The sequence below is a fragment of the Sinocyclocheilus grahami genome, unplaced genomic scaffold (genome assembly GCF_001515645.1).
Source record: "Sinocyclocheilus grahami isolate Dianchi unplaced genomic scaffold, SAMN03320097.WGS_v1.1 scaffold369.1, whole genome shotgun sequence".
NCBI classification, from domain to species: Eukaryota; Metazoa; Chordata; class Actinopteri; order Cypriniformes; family Cyprinidae; genus Sinocyclocheilus; species Sinocyclocheilus grahami.
The window spans coordinates 760,229-783,400 of record NW_015505548.1 but is presented as its reverse complement, the minus strand read 5'-3'; the positions used below and the strand labels follow the sequence as shown (position 1 = coordinate 783,400).

The 23,172-nt window shown below is 38.4% G+C and overlaps 1 protein-coding gene and 1 long non-coding RNA gene across 2 annotated transcripts; one reads left to right on the top strand and one right to left on the bottom strand.

The window, feature by feature from the left end:
* Window positions 1-489: 489 nt before the first annotated feature.
* LOC107549340 (prospero homeobox protein 1-like) lies at window positions 490-14,820 on the top strand. The gene is made up of 5 exons (XM_016230388.1): window positions 490-567; window positions 599-2,274; window positions 5,079-5,187; window positions 5,265-5,459; window positions 14,635-14,820. The coding sequence occupies exons 1-5, from the start codon at window positions 490-492 to the stop codon at window positions 14,818-14,820; spliced, it is 2,244 nt and encodes a 747-aa protein (XP_016085874.1).
* On the bottom strand, window positions 14,086-16,257 carry LOC107549341 (uncharacterized). The gene is made up of 3 exons (XR_001604550.1): window positions 16,086-16,257; window positions 14,586-14,587; window positions 14,086-14,099 (listed from the first exon to the last, which is right to left on the bottom strand). It is a non-coding gene; the product is annotated as an uncharacterized lncRNA (long non-coding RNA).
* Window positions 16,258-23,172: the final 6,915 nt, after the last annotated feature.

Sequence of the window (23,172 nt, the reverse complement as noted above, 5' to 3'; positions counted from 1 at the left end):
TGCTAACTCCTAATCATTAGTAAAATAATGTTCATAATTTAAATTTATGACAATTTCAATCAATTAAATAATTTTGAATGATTGATTGTTGAATGTCTGCATTCAAATCTCTCCCTTTGCTTCAGAACAATAATAATGATATAGGACCTAACTACTATTTAATAGTAATAATATTAAATATAATAAACTATATTTTTTTGTAAATATTTGTTTATATAAGACCTAACTACTATTTAATAGTAGTCATATTAAATATAATAAACTGTAGTATTTTTTTTTTGTAAATATTTGTTTTAGATTTTATCATACTTGGTCATTTTATTAGAAAAATACATTTAGTAAGATTATGGTATTTAAGATTCCAATTCAAAAGATTTGAGATTATTTCATGTTTTTCTCACTTGTTCTGGTTTTCTGAAACTGTAGGTGACTGTGATAGAGGTGTGAAAGTTCAGGTTTGTGGGAAATGGGTCAGTAGAAGCACCAGAAATGCCAGACCATGATACAGAGTTCCATCTAAATCGACAGACCAAAAGAAGACGAGTAGACATTGGAGTGAAGAGAATCGTTATCTCATCTGCCTCATCAACACAAACAGCTTCTGCTGTCATCACTGTTGCGTGCAGCCAAATCTACTGTCATTATTGATGCCATGAACTCCCATCACAGTAAGAAACAGGATGTGCTTGAGTGCCAAGAGGCTCAGCTCGGTGAGGCCAAATCAGACGTTCTCCGTAAACTGCTCAAAAGTGGCAGCTCATATGAGGATAACATAATACACTTTTCTAGTGCCACTATCATCACAAAGCTACTAAAGAGCAATAAGGCAACGAGAGGAACAGGAAGCAGGGAGTCTGTGATCCCCAGGAATGCAGAACCTGAACCACTACAGAAGGACACTTGCAGCAACTCATCCCAGGAGAGCGCTGAAGCGTATCTCTCACCACTTGGAAAAATCTCACTGAACCATTTGGACTCTGAGCGGCTAAATGAAGAGTACCTTCAGGCCAAGCGTGCTCGTGTCGAGAACATCATTCGTGGAATGAACCACTTACCAAATGTGATGGCAACCTCGGTTGAAAAGGATTGTGAGAGGGAGTTAGAGGGAGAAACCGAGATTACTGTGCAGTCCTTCAGCCCACGAGAAAGCAATCGTGAGAACAAGAGGAAACAAAAATTACCTCAGCAGCAGCAGCATAGCTTCCAGCAGCTGGTTTCCACACATAAAGAGCAGAAGGTTGAAGAACGCAGGCAGTTGAAACTACAGCTGGAAGACATGCAGAAACAGCTGAGACAGCTTCAAGAAAAGTTCTTCCAGATCTATGACAGCACAGATTCTGAAGCAGATGGAGGGAATCTCTCAGAAGACAGTGTACGATCTGATGGGATGTTAGGTGATGATAGCATGAATGAACATCTCATTCAAAATTCTGTGGCTGATCGATCTGATAATGAGATGGCAGACTTGGGTCCGGGATGCTTTCTGGATGAGGCGAAGGCCCTTCTCCGTGAACAAGCATTGCTGGATGGGAAGATGGCCAAACATGAAGGGTCTTTGAGGAGCAAAGGTTTGATGTCTCTGCATGAAGTAGGCAAGCATCTGGCAGAAACCCTTAAGCAGGAGCTAAACTCCGCAATGTCTCAAGTGGTAGACATTTATGTAGACATGAATGTTTTTTCGAAACCTCCCCGGCCATTGTTACAAGTATTCCCATCACTCGAGGACCACTTTGTTTTTAACAGGAACAACCCAGACTTCCACACTGCTAATCAGAGACTGCAGTGCTTTGGTAATGTTATCTTTCCCAGCCCACTTGACTCATTTGTTGGGGTCCCTCTTCCTTGTGCCAATGATCAGACGGAGGCACTACCATTGGTGGTACGAAAGTCTGCATCCGAACACCACCAGTCCTCAGATCCTGGAGCTCAGATTGGCCACCCTCATCCCTCCTTACACCCTTCTTCTCTTTCTGAAAACACAGGCTTCATCTCCCCATCATTCCGTCACCCATTTTCACTTCCTCTTGCGGGTTACTCATTTCAGAGCACACTTGGTGCCTCATCAACAGGATACTCTAGTAAAGACTCTCCTGGCTCAATGGATCTGTCAAGGGAGACCACGAGCTTACGAACAAAAATGGCTTCTAGCCAGCATCTGATCCGTTCTTGCTCACCAGTTCTCCCAGGAAGCACTGCTGACGGGCTGTCACTCATCAGATCTGAATGTGGGGACCTCCAAGACATGTCAGACATCTCTCCATACTCAGGCAGTACAATATCCTTTTCATAGTAGTGAAAGCTTTTTTTTTTGGTGCTTAAGATTTTACAAATCACTTTTTCGCATGCTTCTCTCATTTAAATGTTTCACCATAGTTATATTTGTTTCCCCCTTCTAGTTCACCCCAGAATTTCAGTTTCCCATCATTTCTAGGTCTTGACGTCAGCATAAAATCATAATTCATAAATTTTTCATTCAATTATTTACACAACAAAAGTTGACGACTGTGCTGAAAAAAATTATAATAATACATAAAATGATTTAAAATGTTGTTAAAAATGGTGAATGGATTGATTACTTTAATGTAAGGGTGAAAAGATAAGGCTTTAATTTTAAACTTGTATAGGGAGGATGTAGATTTCACAGATAATATTATGCTAAGAGGAGTTCTGAAAAGGTACCCATGCACCAGCAACCAGTAACTCTGCTAATATCAGTTGTACAGAGTTAAAAGTTAGTTCTTGCAGTCGCAAGGTTTTTAACTAAAGAATGGTCTTTGTTAAACTGGCTACATAATTATTATTTTCTTGATAGCTGTGGAGTCTTTCAACCAATCAGAATCAAGCATTCAACCATTTTTCTTTTTTTATATCTCATTATTTGTTAAAAACAGAGGCCTAAAGCTTGTACAAAATAATTTTGCATGCTCAAACGGTGACCTTTAAACATAGTGGACTACGTGGTGGATTAGGTGGACTGGGTCTATGGTTATATTAAGTTCTTAGTCAGATAAACCTGAACAATTTGGATTCACTTGCTGTTGGCATTTTAAGGAGATACAGTGTTTCCCCTAGGTTTACGGCTTGGGGGGGGTAGATTCCTTTTTTTTTTTTTTTCTGGACTCCTTTTTAATGGTTAAATTACATTTTATTAATCAAAAAGCATGTATAATTAATTAAAATAATGAAACTTAAACAATTTAACATCAAACTATTAAAAGTTTAACAAATATTACGTTTAGGGCCCTATGAAATGTTTTATTTGTCCAACCTTATGTTTTATTGTAACCAAATTCTGTTTTAGCATGTCTAATTTGAAAGCATAAAACAAGTTTCATTTATTCTTACAATAGCCTTATGATTTTTTTGCTCAGAAATTCTGTGTTGTGTATTTACATTTTGTTTTAAGGCATAAAACATTAATTTAATCTATCTTTTAAGTAATGAAAATAAAGGTCATTTAATATTACAATTAAAACATTGAAGAAATACTGAATGCTTATTCCTTAAAAATAAGGTTTTGATACTTTTAGTAGTAGTAGTAGCAGTCTGTTACGTACATTGTACTGAACAATAGTAATATGTGAATAACAGCCAATGCCCTCAAGTTAAACCGAACTTTTATTTTGACGGGTTGCCGTGAATACCATTACATTTCTGTGTGTGTATGACATGATGATAGTTTTACTGAAATGAAACGGTCAAATGCTCATGAAGTGACTCTCAGAGCAGTTCTGGAGATGTTGTTCATGTATTTATGTCCTCATTAGTGAGAGGCAGAGGTTAATATCACCGGAAGCGTCACGAGCGTTTCAGTACGAGTACTACACAAAACCGCGCGTCTGCGCCATTCATTAACACAGAGACACGCAGAATTCATATTTAAATATGAATCGTTTTGCGGCTTAATATTTACAAATACTAGTGGGAGTGGGCTTACTTGTGTGCGTGTGAGCGCGCGCATCCGGCGGAACTCCGCTGTGCTTGATACAGAGAGCGCGACCATAAAGTAGACTGAAATGACATGCCGTCGTGTAAATAAGATAAATAACATAAGGCTATTTAGTTTGCTTAATGAAAGAACAAGGTATAGACATATTCTATAAGAAAGGTAACTTTAAATGACTTCTGTTGTGATCTGGCGCTATAGAGAAAATATAATAAAATAAAATTAACTTGACCTTCAAGGGGGGCGGGGGCGGGCCGCCCCCCTAAAAGAATGGCAGGGGAAACACTGAGATATGCTCCCCTGTCTGTCCGATTTTATATTGGCAATGGTTGAGTTTTTTTGTAAGGTTTTGCGTGGATGTCAGAGCTCAGAGAGGCCTTAAAGGAGGCAGCACAGTCCTCTTTGTCTGGAAAATTTGCCCAATCAGCCATTTTGTTGTCTGGCAGAGGTCAATGCAGGACAATAGCAGGCGTGTCACACACAGTGAACTTCCAATGTGCTTATCTTAAATAGATTATTGATGAATGCTGAAAGTATGGAGGAAAATGTGCTGCGTTGTCAGAAAGATCAGACAGTTAGCCAAACTGTTTGTTTCCCCTTCAAAGGTCTGACATAGCAGACCTTGGTAGATTTATCATTTACTTAATAACATCAGCTACGCTATGTAGTTTTGTTTGTTTATTTGTTTATAATTTCATTACAGAATACACAAAAATGTTCCCAACTATGTTTTTTTTTTGTTTTTTTGCCTTATCCTGAGTCCTTTTTTTAAGAATGTTGGTCCAACATTCCACCTGTGGAAAACATTTCTAGCTTGCCATACCCAAAAGAGCTTCCCAAAACCTTTACCGCTATATTTGTGTTCCATCCTTGCTAAAAATGAAGGTTACAAACACATTTGAAGGTGATATGCAAATACTATCTTTATCTCTTTGACATCTGGAGGTTTGGGATCAGGGCATAGGGAAAGACGTTGCCCGCTTTGCCTGTAAAATGAGTTTCTGATGTAAAATATGTTGGTGTGGTGTTTTTCATGTTTTATTGAACGTGACGAGCCGACACCTTGAGTGATGAGATGATAATGTCAAGCAAATCTTAGCATTGGGCTTATTTTCCTTTACTGCTAGTGTTAAATCCAGGAGGGATTGTCCCCAAATCACCTGAAGAAGGCCAAACTGATGTTCTTCTACACCAGGTACCCAAGCTCTAGCATGCTCAAGATGTACTTCTGTGATGTGAAGGTGAGTGCAGACTGATAGAGATTATTTTAAGACCTAACTAATCATTATTTAACACTCTTTGTTTAACGTTCTTTTAGTTTAACAGGTGCATCACATCTCAGCTGATAAAGTGGTTCAGTAACTTTAGAGAGTTCTACTACATCCAGATGGAGAAGTTTGCCAGGCAGGCTATAAATGACGGTGTGGCAGCAGTAGATGATATCATTGTGAGCCATGAATCAGAGCTCTACAAAGTGCTCAACATGCACTACAATAAGGCAAATGATTTTGAGGTATGTGCTCACTTACACACACACACACACACACACACACACACACAGAGACAACTGTTGGTAAAATGACTTCCTGGAGAGTATAACCATTGTGGCTCTGTAGCGTTTTCAAAACACTGCTTTAAAATGCACTGTTTGTTTGAGTGGCCATTTTCACACTCTTCTGCACATTTGCTGCAGTTTGTGTTGTAGTTCATTTATAATACTGTAATGCAACACTATACTGTATGTTAAATGATGGTATTGTATCACAATGCGTATTGTATAATGAAATGGTCAATATGGTTTAAGTTTTTATAAAAAAAACTATATAAAACACTATGTATCTGTTTTCACACAGCTCACACATGAAGACAATATTTAAGAATATATGGACACTACCCTTCAACTGGGTAACTAACAGATGTTCATCTAATAAAGGCAAAATAATTATAACTTAACAAAAGTCTTCATAACACACACACACACACACACACACACACACACACACAGAGACAACTGTTGGTAAAATGACTTCCTGGAGAGTATAACCATTGTGGCTCTGTAGCGTTTTCAAAACACTGCTTTAAAATGTTATAAAGTTTGTTTGAGTGGCCATTTTCACACTCTTCTGCACATTTGCTGCAGTTTGTGTTGTAGTTCATTTATAATACTGTAATGCAACACTATACTGTATGTTAAATGATGGTATTGTATCACAATGCGTATTGTATAATGAAATGGTCAATATGGTTTAAGTTTTTATAAAAAAAACTATATAAAACACTATGTATCTGTTTTCACACAGCTCACACATGAAGACAATATTTAAGAATATATGGACACTACCCTTCAACTGGGTAACTAACAGATGTTCATCTAATAAAGGCAAAATAATTATAACTTAACAAAAGTCTTCATAAGAAATTATTCAATACAAACCTGAGCTCTTGGACTCATAGTGAAAACATAAATTATCTTATTAAAACAACAATGGAAAGTTTCCGCTGTCTTCACTTTAAAGAGGGTGGTAGAAGATGTCATTTTGCAGCAGAAGAGTGGGAGAGAAGTGCTGCGGCAGGGTTTGTTTGAGTGTGTTTATAGGGGAAGGTGACCTGCCACTGCTGAGTGTTTCTGTGGCACAAATGTGCTAGAGTCGTGTGATAGAAATCTACCCTCTCCTTCTCACTGCAACAGAATCTCTCCATCTCTCATGCATTTGTTTGCCTCCACGGCCCTTGAGACTTAATCTACGCTCTGGGGAAAATTTCTCAAAAGTCTCTCGAGCAAACTCTCAGTTATGAGTCAAGTATCAACTTTGTCTCGGATGTTTCACTTAAAATGAATGTGCATAGCATTACTTAATTTAGTAATTTGATAATTTGGTCTTTGGCGAATTTGACAGGAAAGTTGTTTCCAAAGAAACCAAATATGAAGCTAGAGTAGACACATGAAATATGTCATATAAATGATACAAGAGATTAAATGATATCGGTGATCTATTTTTCTTAACTGTGGCTGCTCTTTCCTAATTTGACTGAATCGAAGAAATGGGCATTCTTTTACACACACATACAGAGACACAAGACATTCTGGGAACTGCAGCAACATTGTTATTTACATAAATAAATGAGGAATTTGCAAATAGTTCAGAGATGAGTGTACAAATCTACTGTTAGCTCTGTCACATGCTTCATCTGTGTGAAGACACGGAAGCGAACATGTTTTGCATGTTAAGGATTTTTTCAGTAGGTGTCTAAGAGATGTAATGGCAGATTAAAACTTTGCTTAGGAAAAGTGTGCCAAGCCATGCAAATTTCACACACAAATCAACCGCCTTGAAACATGTGTAAGTGTGTGTTTTTGAGTCCACTGAAATGAGAAATTGTGCTACTTGTGAACTTAAATGTCCCATACCAATGTAAAAAAAAAAAAGGCAATTAAAATCAATTCCAGGTTGCAAATATTGTCCCTAAATGGAAAAGTAAAATTCTGACCCTGCTTGGTTCCTTGAATGAAGGAATTAGATGCTGCTTTGCATGCCATAGAGTGCTGCAGCTGTTTCGTCAAAACCCAGTAGACTAATTCACTGATAGTTCCCTCAAGATTGTCTCAAGGGTTTTTATAATGGGTTCAATTAAGTAAATGAAGGTATGTTGTAAACATAACTTGACCGTGTTTTGAATTTTTATTTATTTTTTTGTCTATAATGGGAATTACACACACTCATACTGAAAATGTGAATTTTGAAGCAGTTATGTTTATTTAAAAAAAATGTTTGTACATCACTACATAAGAACATCAGTTTATGTTCTAGAACAGAATGTCAAAGTATCAACAAGTTATGTTAACCACTAACCTTATTTTACTCATGAATTGGAAAACTCCTTTATAAAAACCCACAGGAAAATCTTGAGGGCACCAGTTGCAAATTAGTCTTCTGGGTTTGGACATCACGGCTGCAGCACTCTGTAGGAACTCCACCCAGGAGTGATGACTTATAAAGCCTGAATGCAATCAAGCCAGGTGCCTAAACACACTTATATGAATCAATACAAATGCAAAAAAAAAGGTCCCCTTAATACCAGCTTTGAAATGGTGTAGGAAATTATTCCAATGAAACAAAGTGGGCTTTTCACAAATTGGAGCACATAACCTGACGTGCAAATTATCCATTTTGGACACAAGTTGATGCTATGCATTCTATAGTGTCGTGAAAATTTTAACTTTGACTCTGCATATTACAGCAGACTGAGATAAGTGAACATATTTTAACATCCAAAAAAATAAAAAGACACGTCACATGTACTACAATTACTGTTTTACAGCTGTGTTGCAATGCCCCAAAGTTTTTTTTGTTTGTTTTTTTTTCAAAAATAATGCTCACAACTAACATTCGAAAATTAAACCTAATTGTATGCAACATATAATTTCTTACTTTTGGCTTTGGGGTGAAATATGACCTGTGCAAAGTGAATTGTGAGGTTCAGCTAGATTGTGTCTGTCAGGGTCAGAATACGACCATAAGGATAAAAGAAATTAGCCTGGTAGTTGGGTCTGAAAGTGATATTAAGGTTTTGTCATATGTCCGATGTGGAAAAACATTCAGTAGCTCTAGCAGTTATTGGAGGGTTTGAGTCAAGTATGTTGACTGTCCTTTTTCAGTGTATTTATGTTCCATTTTCAGTGAGAAATTGTGCTGAATTCAGGATTCAGATTTCTAAAGTGATATCAGTGTGTTCTTTTAATTGTTCTACACTTTTACCTGAGGGTGAAACACAGTTTTTGGATATCCACACCTCCGACCTTGAGCAGTCAAGGTCTCAGTGGTGCAGTGAAAAACAACACGCTACAGTTTCAGATGTATGATTGAGTTTAGTCTTGTCCAAAGATCCCCTAGGGTCTTAATTTTTCTCAGTCAGTGTTAGAGATATACTGTATGAGGGCCGTAAACACATTTAATAGAGGACTGATAATGATCTTATGACTCTGTTTCAATGTATTAATGTTTGTTTTTTTTTACTTCTCTTTCTACTTTTCTCATGTTCTCCAACTATTCTATCTTTGAGAACACTGTCAATTCACAACTACTTGCCATGTTTCTCTCTTTCTTTCTGATCCAATTGCTGATAATGTTGTTCATGTTCTTCAGAGTAACTTAAATGACCATTTTGGACAAAAGCTCTTTTTGAGATCAACATCACTCCAAAAGCAAAAATGCTCAATACTTTTGTGTGATGGAGTGTATATTTATGTGTGATTGGACTGCCACAGCCGGGCGATATAGTCAGAATAGTGGTAAACATTTTTTTTTCTTTTTTTGTTCAAAAAGCGGATTATGCATACAGTGCATAGTTATTTATCATTACTAACACTAAACAGTGACGACATTTCAAATTTGTTAGTAAGAAATGTATATACACTACCAAAAAAAACTTTCTGGTGATCTCATTTCAGAGGTGTCTGCCACAGATTCATATTATGCATCTGTTTAAATGCAAAATAATTTATTATAAGATCATATGATATATATTAAATTAGTATAGTTACATTATACTATTACATAGATATTTTTAAACCTGCACCTAAACCTAATCACTTCCCAGCAATATAAATAACATAACAGGCAGACATTTTTTTTTAAATGTGAGTAGTGCTACTATTTAAATGTGTAATATGGGACAATTTTATCACACACTCCCTGATAAACATGGCATCATGGCACTGTGTGAAAGTGAAACGCAAGGCTCGACTCAAGGCCAGAGTTCAATGTGTTTACTTAACCTGCATCAAGGCTGCTCAGTTGAAGCCTTGCTTTCAGAGAGGCCATCTGTGAGCCCTCAAATCAACTAGACAAACAGAAAGACAGTGTAACTGAACATTGCATTATACCGTTGCAATTCCCAGCTGACATGGGAAGTGTTCTGGACTACATTCCCATGTTGGCTGGTTATGGATTAAACAGAGCAGAGCAGAGCAGTTTTTGTGTGTGTGTGTGTGTGTGTGTGTGTGTGTGCGTGTTTATGTGGTTTATGAGGACACAAATTTGTATAATAACATGGGTATGACATAGGTATTACAACGAGAACGGGATTTATGAGGACATTTTCAGTGTCCCCGTAATTCAAAAGGCTTATAAATAATTCAGAATGAGTTTTTTTGAAAATCTAAAAATTCAGAAAGTTTCCTGCGATGGGTAGGGTTGGTGTAGGGCAATAGAAAATACGGTTTGTACAGTAAAAAACCATTACACCTATGGAGAGTCCCCATAAACCATAAAAACAAACCTGTGTGTGTGCGCAGTTCATGGATTCTTCAAGTATATCGCTATCTCTATCTCTCATGGTCAATGTGTGTTTGGTGAGCGCAGATCAAATAAAAATATGTTCCCAGAAGAAGACTGTCCTCTGTACTTTTAAACAAGGTCAACTCCAGAGATTTGTCAACTATTCTTAAAGGAACAGTTCACCCAAAAATGAAAATTCTGACATTATTGGCCCACACTCTGGCATTCCAAACTTGTATGCTGTTTTTTCCCTGCGGAATGTAAAAGAGGAAGTTTTGAAGAAGCTATAATGCAATGTTGAAAATCTGTCTCACTGGTTGGTTTTGAGCGTTCAGAAAGCTGCTGGGTATTTATTTATTTATTTATTTTTGACATTAAAATACTATGTACTGTATTTGACTAACATATTTAAAGAAAATACGTATATATTGACTAATATGTAAAATTCTGTAGTGTGTAAAATGTCAACACTTGAATGAAGCCAGCCACAAAAGCATTTAAACTTACAGCTTCACTATTAGCAGAGGCATTGTTGGTTAAGGTACGCTTACAGGTACAATCAGTTCACACTCCCAAGGCATGCAATTCTGTGGCATATCTAAGAGAAATATACATCACTACACGGAAGCCAAAAGTTCCCTATAGTGTCTGTTTACCGACACAGCCGATAACCAATTACTTTCATTGAGAAACCTTTAATGTAAACTTAAGGGGAATACCCTCAAGATGGCGGCGTGTTCACACTCACACTTCTCTCTCCCGACAGAAAGGTGTTTTCGTGTTTTTTGTCTTGTGAGTCGCAGTGTTTTTGTACGTATTCGTCGTGTCTATCTGTCTCTAAGCGTGCATACAGTCGTGAGTTTCTGCTCGATGTCGGCAGAACCACATTTTTAGAGTTAAACTCTGCGCACGCCAAAGAGCTGCGGGATCTCGGTCTGCTCCGGAGGCCCACACCATCACCGACCCCCACTACTGCATCTCGCCCACAGCGGAGGCGCCACAAGCGGCGTGAGAGGAAGCAGAAGAGGGGTAAGCGCGGAGGTATCCGGGCTAGGCTAGCGGCTAACCCACACAAGCCAGCTATCCCCACCATCGTACTGGCTAACATACGCTCTTTGGACAATAAACTGGACTACATCCGACTACTACGCTAAACTCAGAGGACTGTAAGGGACGCAGGATCAACGCACGCAAAGCTCCGGGTCCTGACAACATTCCTGGGCGTGTACTGAGAGACTGTGCAGTGGAACTCATTGATGTCTTCACAGACATTTTCAACATCTCGCTAAACCAGGCTGTTGTCCCCACATGCTTCAAAGCTACCACCATCATTCCAGTCACGAAGAAGTCGTCTCCATCCTGCTTCAATGACTACGTCCAGTTGCACTTACCCCCATCCTCATGAAGTGCTTTGAACGGCTAGTCATGCACCACATCAAGTCTGCCCTCCCCCCTCCTTGGACCCCTTCCAGTTTTCATATCGGTCCAAACGCTCGACCGATGACGCCATCGCCACTACCCTCCACTCAGCACTCACACACCTGGACAAAAAAGACTCATACGTCAGAATGCTGTTCATAGACTTCAGTTCAGCATTCAACACAATCATCCCTCAACAGCTCATTCACAAACTGGTCCAGCTGGGGCTCAACACTTCGCTGTGCAACTGGCTGTTGGACTTTCTGACTGGAAGACCTCAGGCAGTTCGGGTCGGTAGCAACACATCCAGCACCATCACACTGAACACTGGGGCCCCCCAAGGATGTGTGCTGAGCCCCCTCCTCTTCACTCTGTTGACCCTCTTCATTAAGTTTGCGGATGACACGACTGTAGTGGGTCTCATTAGCAACAGAGATGAGACAAACTATAGGAGCGAGGTGAGCCGCCTGGCCGGGTGGTGCAGTGACAACAATCTCTCTCTAAATATGGAGAAGACAAAGGAGATTGTTGTTGACTTCAGGAGAGTGCGCACTCAGCATGCTCCTCTGTCCGTCAGTGGTGTGACTGTGGAGAGGGTGAGCAGCACCAAGTTGCTGGGTGTGCACATCACAGAGGATCTCTCCTGACACTACAAATCATTATATCTGCACTGTTGTCTACTTCACTGGTTTGCACTCTATCTGCCATGTGCCTTGTATATATTTTTTTAAATTTTACCTTATTTGTATAGTTGTATTTAATATTTAATCTGTATATCTGTATTTATGTTCTACTGTTAATGTTATCTGTATGCACCAAGGGTCTGAGAGTAATGCAATTTCAATTCTCTGTGTGTATGTGCTGTACATGTGGAAGAATTGACAATAAAGCAGACTTGACTTGACTTGAACTTTGACTCAAAGAGCATCAATATTTTTATCATCATAAAGTTCTAAAATTCTGTCTAAAATTTTTTGTTGTGTTTATTTAGGTAAATGAAAAAAAAAAAGACCAGTACATAAATATTAAGCCGGTTGCACTACGGACATGAAGTGCCATGCATCACCATGGCTAGGACTGCTCACAGGTATCACATACCAGAAGTGGACAGTGAATCCAATCAGCATACTTGCAAAAATTCACTTCAAGGATCAACAGAGTGGCAATCATGCGTTTGATATTGATGGAAAACAGCACAAACACAAAGAAAATGTGTGATCAATATTACTATATTCCTCTATATAAATCACACACTTTATTTAAGTCACAGAAGGACAAAATAAAAACTGAAAATGGCACAGTACACAATCCTCCATGCTAGGGTGAAGTCATTGTATACATTAACAATGATTCTGGAGAAATATAATGTTATTTTATGGATAACTAAGTGGAACTCTGTGGTGTGCCTTGACAAATAGCTGGTTCTCCAGCAACCTCTAGTAAACTCAGCATACATACTGGGTGTATTCCTGGAGAAATGAAGAGGAGATCAGTGTATCATCCAGGTAAACAAAAACAAAGTGATTGACCATATCCCTCAGCACGTTGTTCCCCAAGTCCTGGAAGACTGCCAGGGCATTTGTCAGCCCAAAGGGCATACTCAGAATGACACACAGATGTGTTAAAAACCACCTGTGTACACAAAGAAGGTACATGTGCAGTTCCAACTTCAAAATATGTAAAGATCAGTTCATGTAGATCTCTGCTAAGGAGCTGATGATTAAAATCAGGTGTGTAACTTACAAACATACAAAATGAGCAGTACTGTGGACTAGAGTTGAGAACTGCTGCAGTAAAGGACACCTGTTTTAACAGTTATGTCATTTAGCCCCTAGTAGTCAATCCAGGGGCAAAGAAAGCCATTTTTCTTTGCAATGGAAAAATTATTAAATGTGGTACAGAACGCTATCTGGAATCCCATACCATCATTCCCCAGTCACAGGCCCTAAAAGGGAGCAGGGTAGTGACGCAAGTCATATTGGATTCCTTGGAGGTCAAGGCAGATGGCTAGAGAATGAACACTAAGACAGAAAGCTGAAGGGACACCTGAAGCAGTGGTTCCCAACCACGTTTCTGGAGCCCCTACAACACTGCACATTTTGCATGTATCCTTTGTCTGACACACTCATTTCAGGTCTTGGAGTCTCTACTAATGAGCTAATTTCCTTAATCAGGTGTGTTTGATTATGGAGATTATATAAAAATAACAGTTGTTGTGGGGGCTCCGCCAATGTAGTTGGGACCCACTGATCTAAAGGACAGGGCTTAAGGGTACTTCGTAGCTGATGAAGCTGGTCAGAGAGCTTAGTGTAACAAGACACTGTAGCTGCCAATGCTTGAATGGTGGAACCCAACATCGTGATGTATGAGAAGGGTGATCATTGTGAAAATTGTGTATTTAGGATACATAAAGTGCATCATAAAGTGCCATTTTAATCAATTTTTCAAAATAATTTCTACCTCTGTGATTTCAATCAACACTGGTGGATATTGTTTGCGAACAAAGTCAATATACTGGCGAGAGTTTTAAGTGGTTTTTTTTGTGGCTTTTTTGAAGAGACTACCTTCCACAAAGTCCACAAATCTAATAGTGTGGAAGAAAGACTCATAAATGACTTTAAAGCTAATACACATTTACATGTGCACCAGTAATGTGATTAACTGACAATAAACAGTGTAATGACTTAATTGAATTAAGTTCACCTGACAAACCTCTTCACACTTGTTTACATACAGTTTTCCATTAATATGAATGTTTTTAAGAATTGTGGTGGGTTTACTACTTATACTCTGATACACAACACAAAAAAAGTTAAACTCAAATGCAATAGGCCTGTATACTTTAATTGACCTACTTCAAATGCAAAAGGCAGTGTTATAAGGAGTACTCTGATGATCATGTGGCGGATCTAGAGGTCCTGTGATGAACTAAAAGTTAACACTTCTAATTTCCCGGTATATTTAACTTTCTCTTCTTATGCGTTTCTGCAGGTCCCTGAAAGTTTCCTGGAGGTAGCTCAGATAACATTGCATGAGTTCTTCAGTGCTATAGTGGCCAGTAGAGATGTGGATCCATCGTGGAAGAAGGCCATTTATAAAGTTATCTGCAAACTGGACTCTGAGGTTCCACAGATATTTAAATCGGCTAATTGTGTACAAGAACTCTTACAAGAGTAATGTGTTAAAAACATCACTACAATTATTTTCTTTCCTTTTTAAATGTATATTGGTGATTTGAGATGCAGGATTTTACCTGTTTTTTTCTGCCTTTTCACAGTTGAATGTATTATTTGAAATGGCATTTTATTTATTTGTTTTTTTTTCATTGGGTAACCTTTAGTGTATATCTCTACAGTCTATATAGGCTATGCACAGATTTGATCTTAGAGTGTACGTATGCAAAAAAATTCAAACAAACGTTAAAATTTATAAAAACTGTCCTTGCTGTGAAAAAGTGCTTAGTGACATGTCAGGGTCTAAGCAGATGTACACATTTTTCCATGTGGCATAGTCGGAGTACTGCAGGTATTTGGAAATATAAGCAATCATTGTTGCTCTCCGGTGTCAAATAAAGGATTTGGATGTTGACTGGTGCTTTGTTAGATGTTAATGACATTAATTAGGCGGTGAATATCTGAAACCATTAAGTTGTACACAATTTCAAGACCATTTGTGATTTTTTTTGTGCAGTCATTCGTTCTCGGAATCACACATACGCACATTTAAGAAATGATCGTAAGATCAAATGTAGGATGGTTTCTACACAACATTTTATAAATGAGGCCCCTGGTGTCCATTCTTTCTACCTCTGTTAATACATCTTATATGATCTGACCTGTGCCAGATCTTCTTGTGATTATTGATATCTGACTAATTTGGTTCTTCAAACAAATTTGTGGATTTGATTAAAATATTTGGATTAAGTTGTCTGAGATTACTGTGCATCCTTGTGTTCATTGTAAAGGGCAGATATGTTGATACTTGAAAACCATGCGAATGGCAATGGTGACACCAGCAAATAAATACTTATAATTCTGCTTTGCTGAAAATACAGGATTGTGTTAAATACAATAGCTTGAACACTGCTACTGATTTAGTATGTAATCAGTAGCACTGTTTATATACTATACATTTTTAAATGCAGCCACATCTATTTGTCTAATAAACCTAGCATTATGTATTATGATATTTGTTAACTCTTCATCTAATTACTTGTTACATTTTATACATCCCATTGGATAAGCATCTGCTAAATCCATAATGTAAATGTTTTTTGTTTGTTTTGTTTTTTCGCAAACAGGTTGAAAAGACAAACAAGTGTAGATTGTGCTTGATTCTGCATTCGATTCTGCAATATTACAGACTACACAACAATTGTATTTTTTTCACATTTATTTTATAATTATTATTATTGCTGTTTTTATTTTTAATTATTATTTTACCTGGTTCAATAGGGTGCTCTTGTAAGAAAGTAGCAGTGGCAGGGTCAGACTTTCAGTATCCCCTCTGCTTAAAAAGATGCAATCTAATCTTGTTTACATGAAATAAGCCTGCTCCCGAGCAGGTTTGAATTTATGAACCTGTTGTTATGATAGCAACTCCAGGATGAGCTTTGAAGAATGTCCTTGGTCATGTCAACAGTAAAATCCAGATATCTGAATAATTCACGAATGAAGAATGGGCCCCTGGTGCGAGTTCAAATTTTGTGATGTGTATTTTTCGTGTTAAGGGTGAAAAAGTTTGTGGTGAAATGGCTCATTTTTATTTTTACTATTATCTTTTGTTTGGTTATTCCTGCTCTGAGGTTTTGTATTTGTTCTATATGGTAAAGCTCAAAGACCTAGTTATTCCAAAGTCTATAACTCCATATGCAAATTTAAACTACTGAAAGAGAAGTAAAAGAGCTGTTTTTCTAAGTGCAAGTTTTTTCCCCCTTCTGTTTTGGTTTGTTGGTTTCTAATGAAACGATTGCCCTGACTGACAGCTTAATAACCCAAAACAGAGTAGCCTTGCCCTCTTGCTTCGCAGCATTATACTTCACAGCACAGAAAACAGTCGTGCTCACTGTTTGAGATAGAAAAGCTGACACAGCTGGAAATGCTTCTGCTATCAGCAAATTCATCAGCATATTCCCACATGCATGTCCTCAATCAAACTGTGTTTACTTGGCACTTACATAGCTCTAGTGGGAAAGTACTGTATGTAAGTGGAGTGGAGTCACTCCTGTATGACTGTAGCATAGCTAAAACATTTAGCTATCTCAAAAACCCATCAAGAGCAAATGTCTTTTGTTGTCTGTTAAAGATCCCAAAAATTTGGTACAGAGTACACAATTGGTGTAAGAGTGGAATGATGGCACTTGGGCGGACTGCTCCTGTTTGCCAGATCTGGGCCAAAAGCAGGCCATAGCAATGCCACATGTCAGCCAATAGCAAAGAAATAAACCACACTGGATCTTATCTGAGCCACAAAATCTTCATATATTATTTATAGAGTCCTCTCAGCTTGTCTAAGCTTGTTAACAAGCAAAATCACTGAAGAAAAGAAGAGAAAAGAAAAAAAGAGACAAACAGAAACACAACAACAACAACAACAACTGACTGCAGCCACAGCCTTCAACTGTGATAAATTCAGCTGAAGATAAAAGACATTAAATCTCTGAAGATCTCAGCAGAGGAGGATTAAACAACTCCACAAACAGCATTTCCAGCTTCACTTATTACTAATCAGATTGACTTTATTTCTGTTAGGGGTCTAAAGAAGTTCTTATTGAGAATTAACAGGGGTTTTAAATCTAATGTTTGTTTCATTTGAAATCACAATAATGCCAATTGGTGTTTCTATTAGTTGGGCTCTGAACTCTTAGTCAAGTCAAGTCACCTTTATTTATATAGCGCTTTTAACAATACAGATTGTGTCAAAGCAACTGTACAGCATTAATTTGGAAAATAGTGTTAAAGGCAGTTCATCATTGAATTCAGTGATGTCATCATCCAGGATCCTCTGGAGGTCGCATCCTCTGTAGGATGCATATACGAAGTGTCCTCAACCTAGAATTAAAAGAGAAAAGGAAACCGGAAGTATCACGTTGCTATCATTGATATATTAGGTATCAGTTGCACCTTTTTACCAAGGTGTGTTTGAACTAAGAATCGGATGTTCCCTCGGGCAGATCTGCTGAATATGCAAATGGTTCTATAGCTTCATATTCTTATTTCTCTTCTCTTAACTGCGTTAAGCTTTTAACCCTTTCCTATACAAACTGTGTGTGTGTGTGTGAATTGTACAGTAAGAAAGTTATTTCCCTTAACCAGGAAATTAACGTTCTTAGAATTGACAAGACAGTTGACCCTGACAGGTCAGCTAAATATCTACAGTGGATCTAAAATATTCATAATTAATTATAACTAGTTATGGTTAATTATTCATATTTCCCATGAGCTGATTCGTTACAGGCGACAGCAGCAAGGAACCAAAACTCCTTCGGTGACAGAATGGAGAAAAAACCTTGGGAGAAACCAGGCTCAGTCGGGGGGCCAGTTCTCCTCTGGCCAGATGAAACCAGCAGTTCAATTCCAGGCTGCAGCAAAGTCACATTGTGCAGAGGACTCAACTGGCTCATGTAGTCTTGTCCTGGTGGCTGTCTGAGACTAGATCTTTACTGGGGATCTGTATCTGCGGCTCATCTAGTTTTCCTGGTCTCTGCTGACTTTCAAGGCTGTAGAGGTCCTCTCTAGGTGCTGATCCACCATCTGGTAGCAATTTAAAAAAACTGTAAATTCATTGATTTCTGCAGGTAATCAGAATCAGAATCACAATCAGAAAGAGCTTTATTGCCAAGTATGTTTGCACATACAAGGAATTTGTTATAGTGTCACAAGCTTCCAGTACACTGAGACAACAACAACACACAGATAATAAAAATAAGATGGGAATTAAATACACATGCATAAATATAAACCACAAAAAATAATAAATTGTATGTACAGGTGTGTTATAGATTGAATAGGAATAGAATAAAATAAAATAAAATAAAGTTGTATGGATTTACTAGAATTTTAAGGGGATAAATAAGTATAAGGTTATTGCACATACTTTAATTGCACAATGGGAGAACATTAACTGTTCATTAGGTAGATTGCCTGGGGAAATAAACTGTTCTTGTGCCTGGCTGTCCTGGTATTCGGTGCTCTGTAACGCCGACCAGATGGCAAAAGTTCAAAAAGGAGATGGCTTGGATGTGATGGATCCAGAGTGATTTTCTGAGCCCTTTTCCTCACTCTGGATGTATACAGTTCTTGGAGGGTAGGCAGGGGGGCACCAATAATCCTTTCAGCAGTCCGAACCGTTCTCTGTAGTCTTCTGATGTCTGATTTTGTAGCTGAACCAAACCAGACAGTTATTGAAGTGCACAAAACAGACTCGATGACGGCTGAGTAGAACTGCTTCAGCAGCTCCTGTGGCAGGTTGAATTTCCTTAGCTGACGAAGGAAGTACAACCTCTGCTGGGCCTTTTTAACAGTGGAGTCAATGTGAGTGTCCCACTTCAGGTCCTGAGAGATGGTAGTGCCCAGGAATCTAAATGACTCCATTGCAGCCACAGTGCTGTCCATGATGGTGAGTGGGGGGAGTGCAGGGGGGTTCCTCTTGAAGTCCACGATCATCTCCACTGTTTTGAGGGTGTTCAGCTCCAGGTTGTTAAGACTGCACCAGACAGTGGAAAGTTTATGGAAAGTGTTCCCGGTTCCGGTTGACCTAATTAATGCAGCCTAAAAATCCTTTAACGGATTTGAATATTAGAAATGTGTTAGTGTGTTATGTGTAAGCCAGGTTAAAGAGATGGGTCTTTAATCTAGATTTAAACTGACAGAGTGTGTCTGCCTCCCGAACAATGTTAGGTAGGTTATTCCAGAGTTTGGGCATTAAATAGGAAAAGGATCTTCCGCCCATAGTTGATTTTGATATTCTAGGTATTATCAAATTGCTAGAGTTTTGAGAACGCAGCGTATGTGGAGGACTATAATGTAACAAGAGCTCGTTCAAATACTGAGGTGCTAAACCATTCAGGGCTTTATAAGTAACAAGCAAGATTTTCAAATCTATACGATGTTTAATAGGTAGCCAGTGCAGTGTTGACAGAACCGGGCTAATATGGTCATACTTCCTGGTTCTAGTAAGAACTCTAGCTGCTGCATTTTGGACCAGCTGGAGTTTGTTTATTAAGCATGCAGAACAACCATTCAATAAAGCATTACGATAATCTAACCTTGAGGTCATAAACGCATGGATTAACATTTCTGCATTTGACATTGAGAGCTGTAAGGGAAACTCAAAGGGAATCATTTAACAGAATCACTGTTTTACGGCTGCTCACTGAGACGGCCAGCGATTCATTGAACGGGCCGTATAACATCAACTCTGCAATGGATATTTATATCCAAAATATAGTGAAAACCAGTGGCGGCCCGTGCATTTTACACCTTGGCCTTCAGTGGCGTCCTACATGAATTAATCCATCTCTTCATACCATCATAATGATGCCACGGCTATAGAAACCATGAATATTACACAATAATGCGGTATAACAGGGCACCACATAACAGACAGGTATCTTATGTAGCGAGAATTAATGCCATTACAAAGACCGGTTAATACAGCTCCACTCGGGAAACTGAGATATTCTTACGGAAACTTAAACCTGGCTTTATATTGCGCAAATAACATCAGTATACAACGCATCAAGCGATAAAAGAGTCAAAACTGAAAATTAACTTACCATACTCTAGTGGTTTTTCATCTTCACGAGTCTTTCACAGAGCCGGTGCTGAGGAGGTGTGTGGTTGTTTTTCGCAGTCATTAGGAGTGCGGTTTTTAGATTTACTAAATATAGTAGGCAAATATTTTTTCAAAATGCACTGAAAATCTAAACCTGAGAAAAAGAAATAAAAGTTTTACTAAGTTTTAATACAATTATTTACAGTGAACTAGCTATGAACTGAAGAGAATAGACTATTGGAAATATTTTAATACACATTCATGGAAAAATATATTAAAACTAAATCAGTGAATCTGATAGTGTTTAGGCCAGCAGAGAAGGCTTTGCTGGCCCTGACGGCCCACCACTGGTAACACTATTAATTAGCACAGTAACAAGATCGGCAGTTTAAGACATTAACTTGTAAGCACAAAACACAAGATACTTCTCTTTTCAATATAAATAAGGCTTTATTAGATAAATCTAAGACATATAAACTAGTCTAACACATAAACACACACACTCACACATTCACATAAGTTGCAGGAAGAGAGAAAGTGAGGAAAGAATGAGTTTAAGAGAATGAAAATGTGAAATCCCAAGTTTACAGCAATATGTGCAATTGCATGAACAACCATCAATCACTTAATTAACCCTCAAATTGAGTTCCTCAATGAGGTTAAATTTATATATTAAATGCACCAGTTCAGCTAGAATCTGGAGGTATTTGCGTTGCCTGTGTAGGGGGATTCCCTTTGTTGTGGTCCTTGCAGAAAAGGGGGTTTCCCCGAGATTGCTGATTGGTTGGAAGTTCAGCCTTGGGAAGCCAGTGGTTGGGCGTTGGCTGACGACGCGGAGTTGTGAGCTGGTTGAAGTTTTAGACGGCACTCAAGGTCGGATTCGGAGACACGGCGTTAGGCAACTTAACTCAGAACACAAAACTCTCAACAGAAAATAAAAGAAACCAAAGTAAAGAAATAGAAGTAAAGTTTGACGAGACTAGGTGGCGTTTCTCCTCATGGTTTTGGAGGAGCTGGCGTGTAAGCCAGAGCACGCTCAAAAAGCTAAAAAAGCATGACTAAAAAGCATATCTCAAAGCTATGACTAAAAAGCCGCTTGGCTAAAAGTGATGACTTGAAATGGCTAAAAGCGAAAAACTAAAAGCTAGACGCAAAAAGCATGCTAAAAACGATGAATTGACATGACTAAAAAAAGCAATGATCTGATGGTGTCCTGAGTATTTAAACTGGGCTCTTGGACACATCCCAAATGGTGTTTTGACCAATTAGACACTGTTTTAGCTCTGGGTGTTGCTATATTCCTCCTCCCAATTCATAAATCAAATGTTATCTCATCAGTCATATGGTCCGAGTTTTCCCACTCATCAGAGTATAATTTTGGACATGACTTCTATAACAAGAATATGATACATTTGACAAAGATTTGATTGGAAGAAACGTTTCAAGCAAGAATTTTCACACTCATACATACCCAACATGAATATAATCCTAGAAACTATTGAATAGTTATTCAAAATACATACACAATAAATGATTAAAACGTGATAGTCTAATGTGTGGGTTACATACATGATATGGAGTTATGCATAAAAATGATTAGTTGCTCACAAGTCCTTTTAGTGTCATTTAGGTGCATGGAAAGGCAGTTTCTGTGCCATTCTGTGGATGAGGACATGTTCTGTGAAGACCAGAGTTTAAAAGGTCTGTAAGGAATCTCAGTCTGTTCTTTGTCTCCTAGGTGGGGGAAGTCAATCCAAAGAGCTCGTGATCGTCACTGGTTTACATGTGATGGTCATGCTGTGCATCTCTGACCCTTTAATCTTGATTACTTGCCCCCAAAATTGACAATCTCCTTGGAATTGTCAATAAGTGTTATTTTGTTTAAACGCTGTGAGCTACTCAACGCTGCTAGTTGGTTCAGGCTTGTGGCGCCAGGATCTGATTTACAAACATCCTGTATCTTGGGCCTCTGTGGAATTCGGCTCCTCGTGTTTCAATTATGTTCTTGATCAAATCTTAAATTGTCTGATTTGGTCTGATACCCTACAGAGCATAGGTCGTAATTTAGATATATTTTTTAGATGGAAAAATGCAGTTTTTCAAATGCTAGAAACATGGCTTTCTAAGGAAAGATTGCTATCATATAGCACACCAAGGTTCCTAACTGATGACGAGGAATTGACAGAGCAGCCATCAAGTCTTAGACAGTGTTCTAGGTTATTACACACAGAGTTTTTAGGTCCTATAATTAACACCTCTGTTTTTTCAGAATTTAGCAGTAAGAAATTACCCGTCATCCAGTTTTTTTATATCGACTATGCATTCCGCAAGTTTTCAAATTGGTATGTTTCGCCGGGCCGCGAAGAAATATAGAGCTGAGTATCATCAGCATAACAGTGAAAGCTAACACCGTGTTTCCTGATGATATCTCCCAAGGGTAACATGTAAAGCGTGAAGAGTAACGGCCCTAGTACTGAGCCTTGAGGTACTCCATACTGCACTTGTGATCTATATGATACCTCTTCATTCACTGCTACGAATTGATGGCGGTCATACAAGTACGATTTGAACCATGCTAATGCACTTCCATTAATGCCAATGAAGTTTTCTAGTCTATTCAAAAGAATGTTGTGGTCAATAGTGACGAACGCATCGCTAAGATCCAATAGCACTAATAGAGAGATACAACCACGATCAGATGATAAGAGCAGGTCATTTGTAACTCTAATGAGAGCAGTCTCAGTACTATGATAC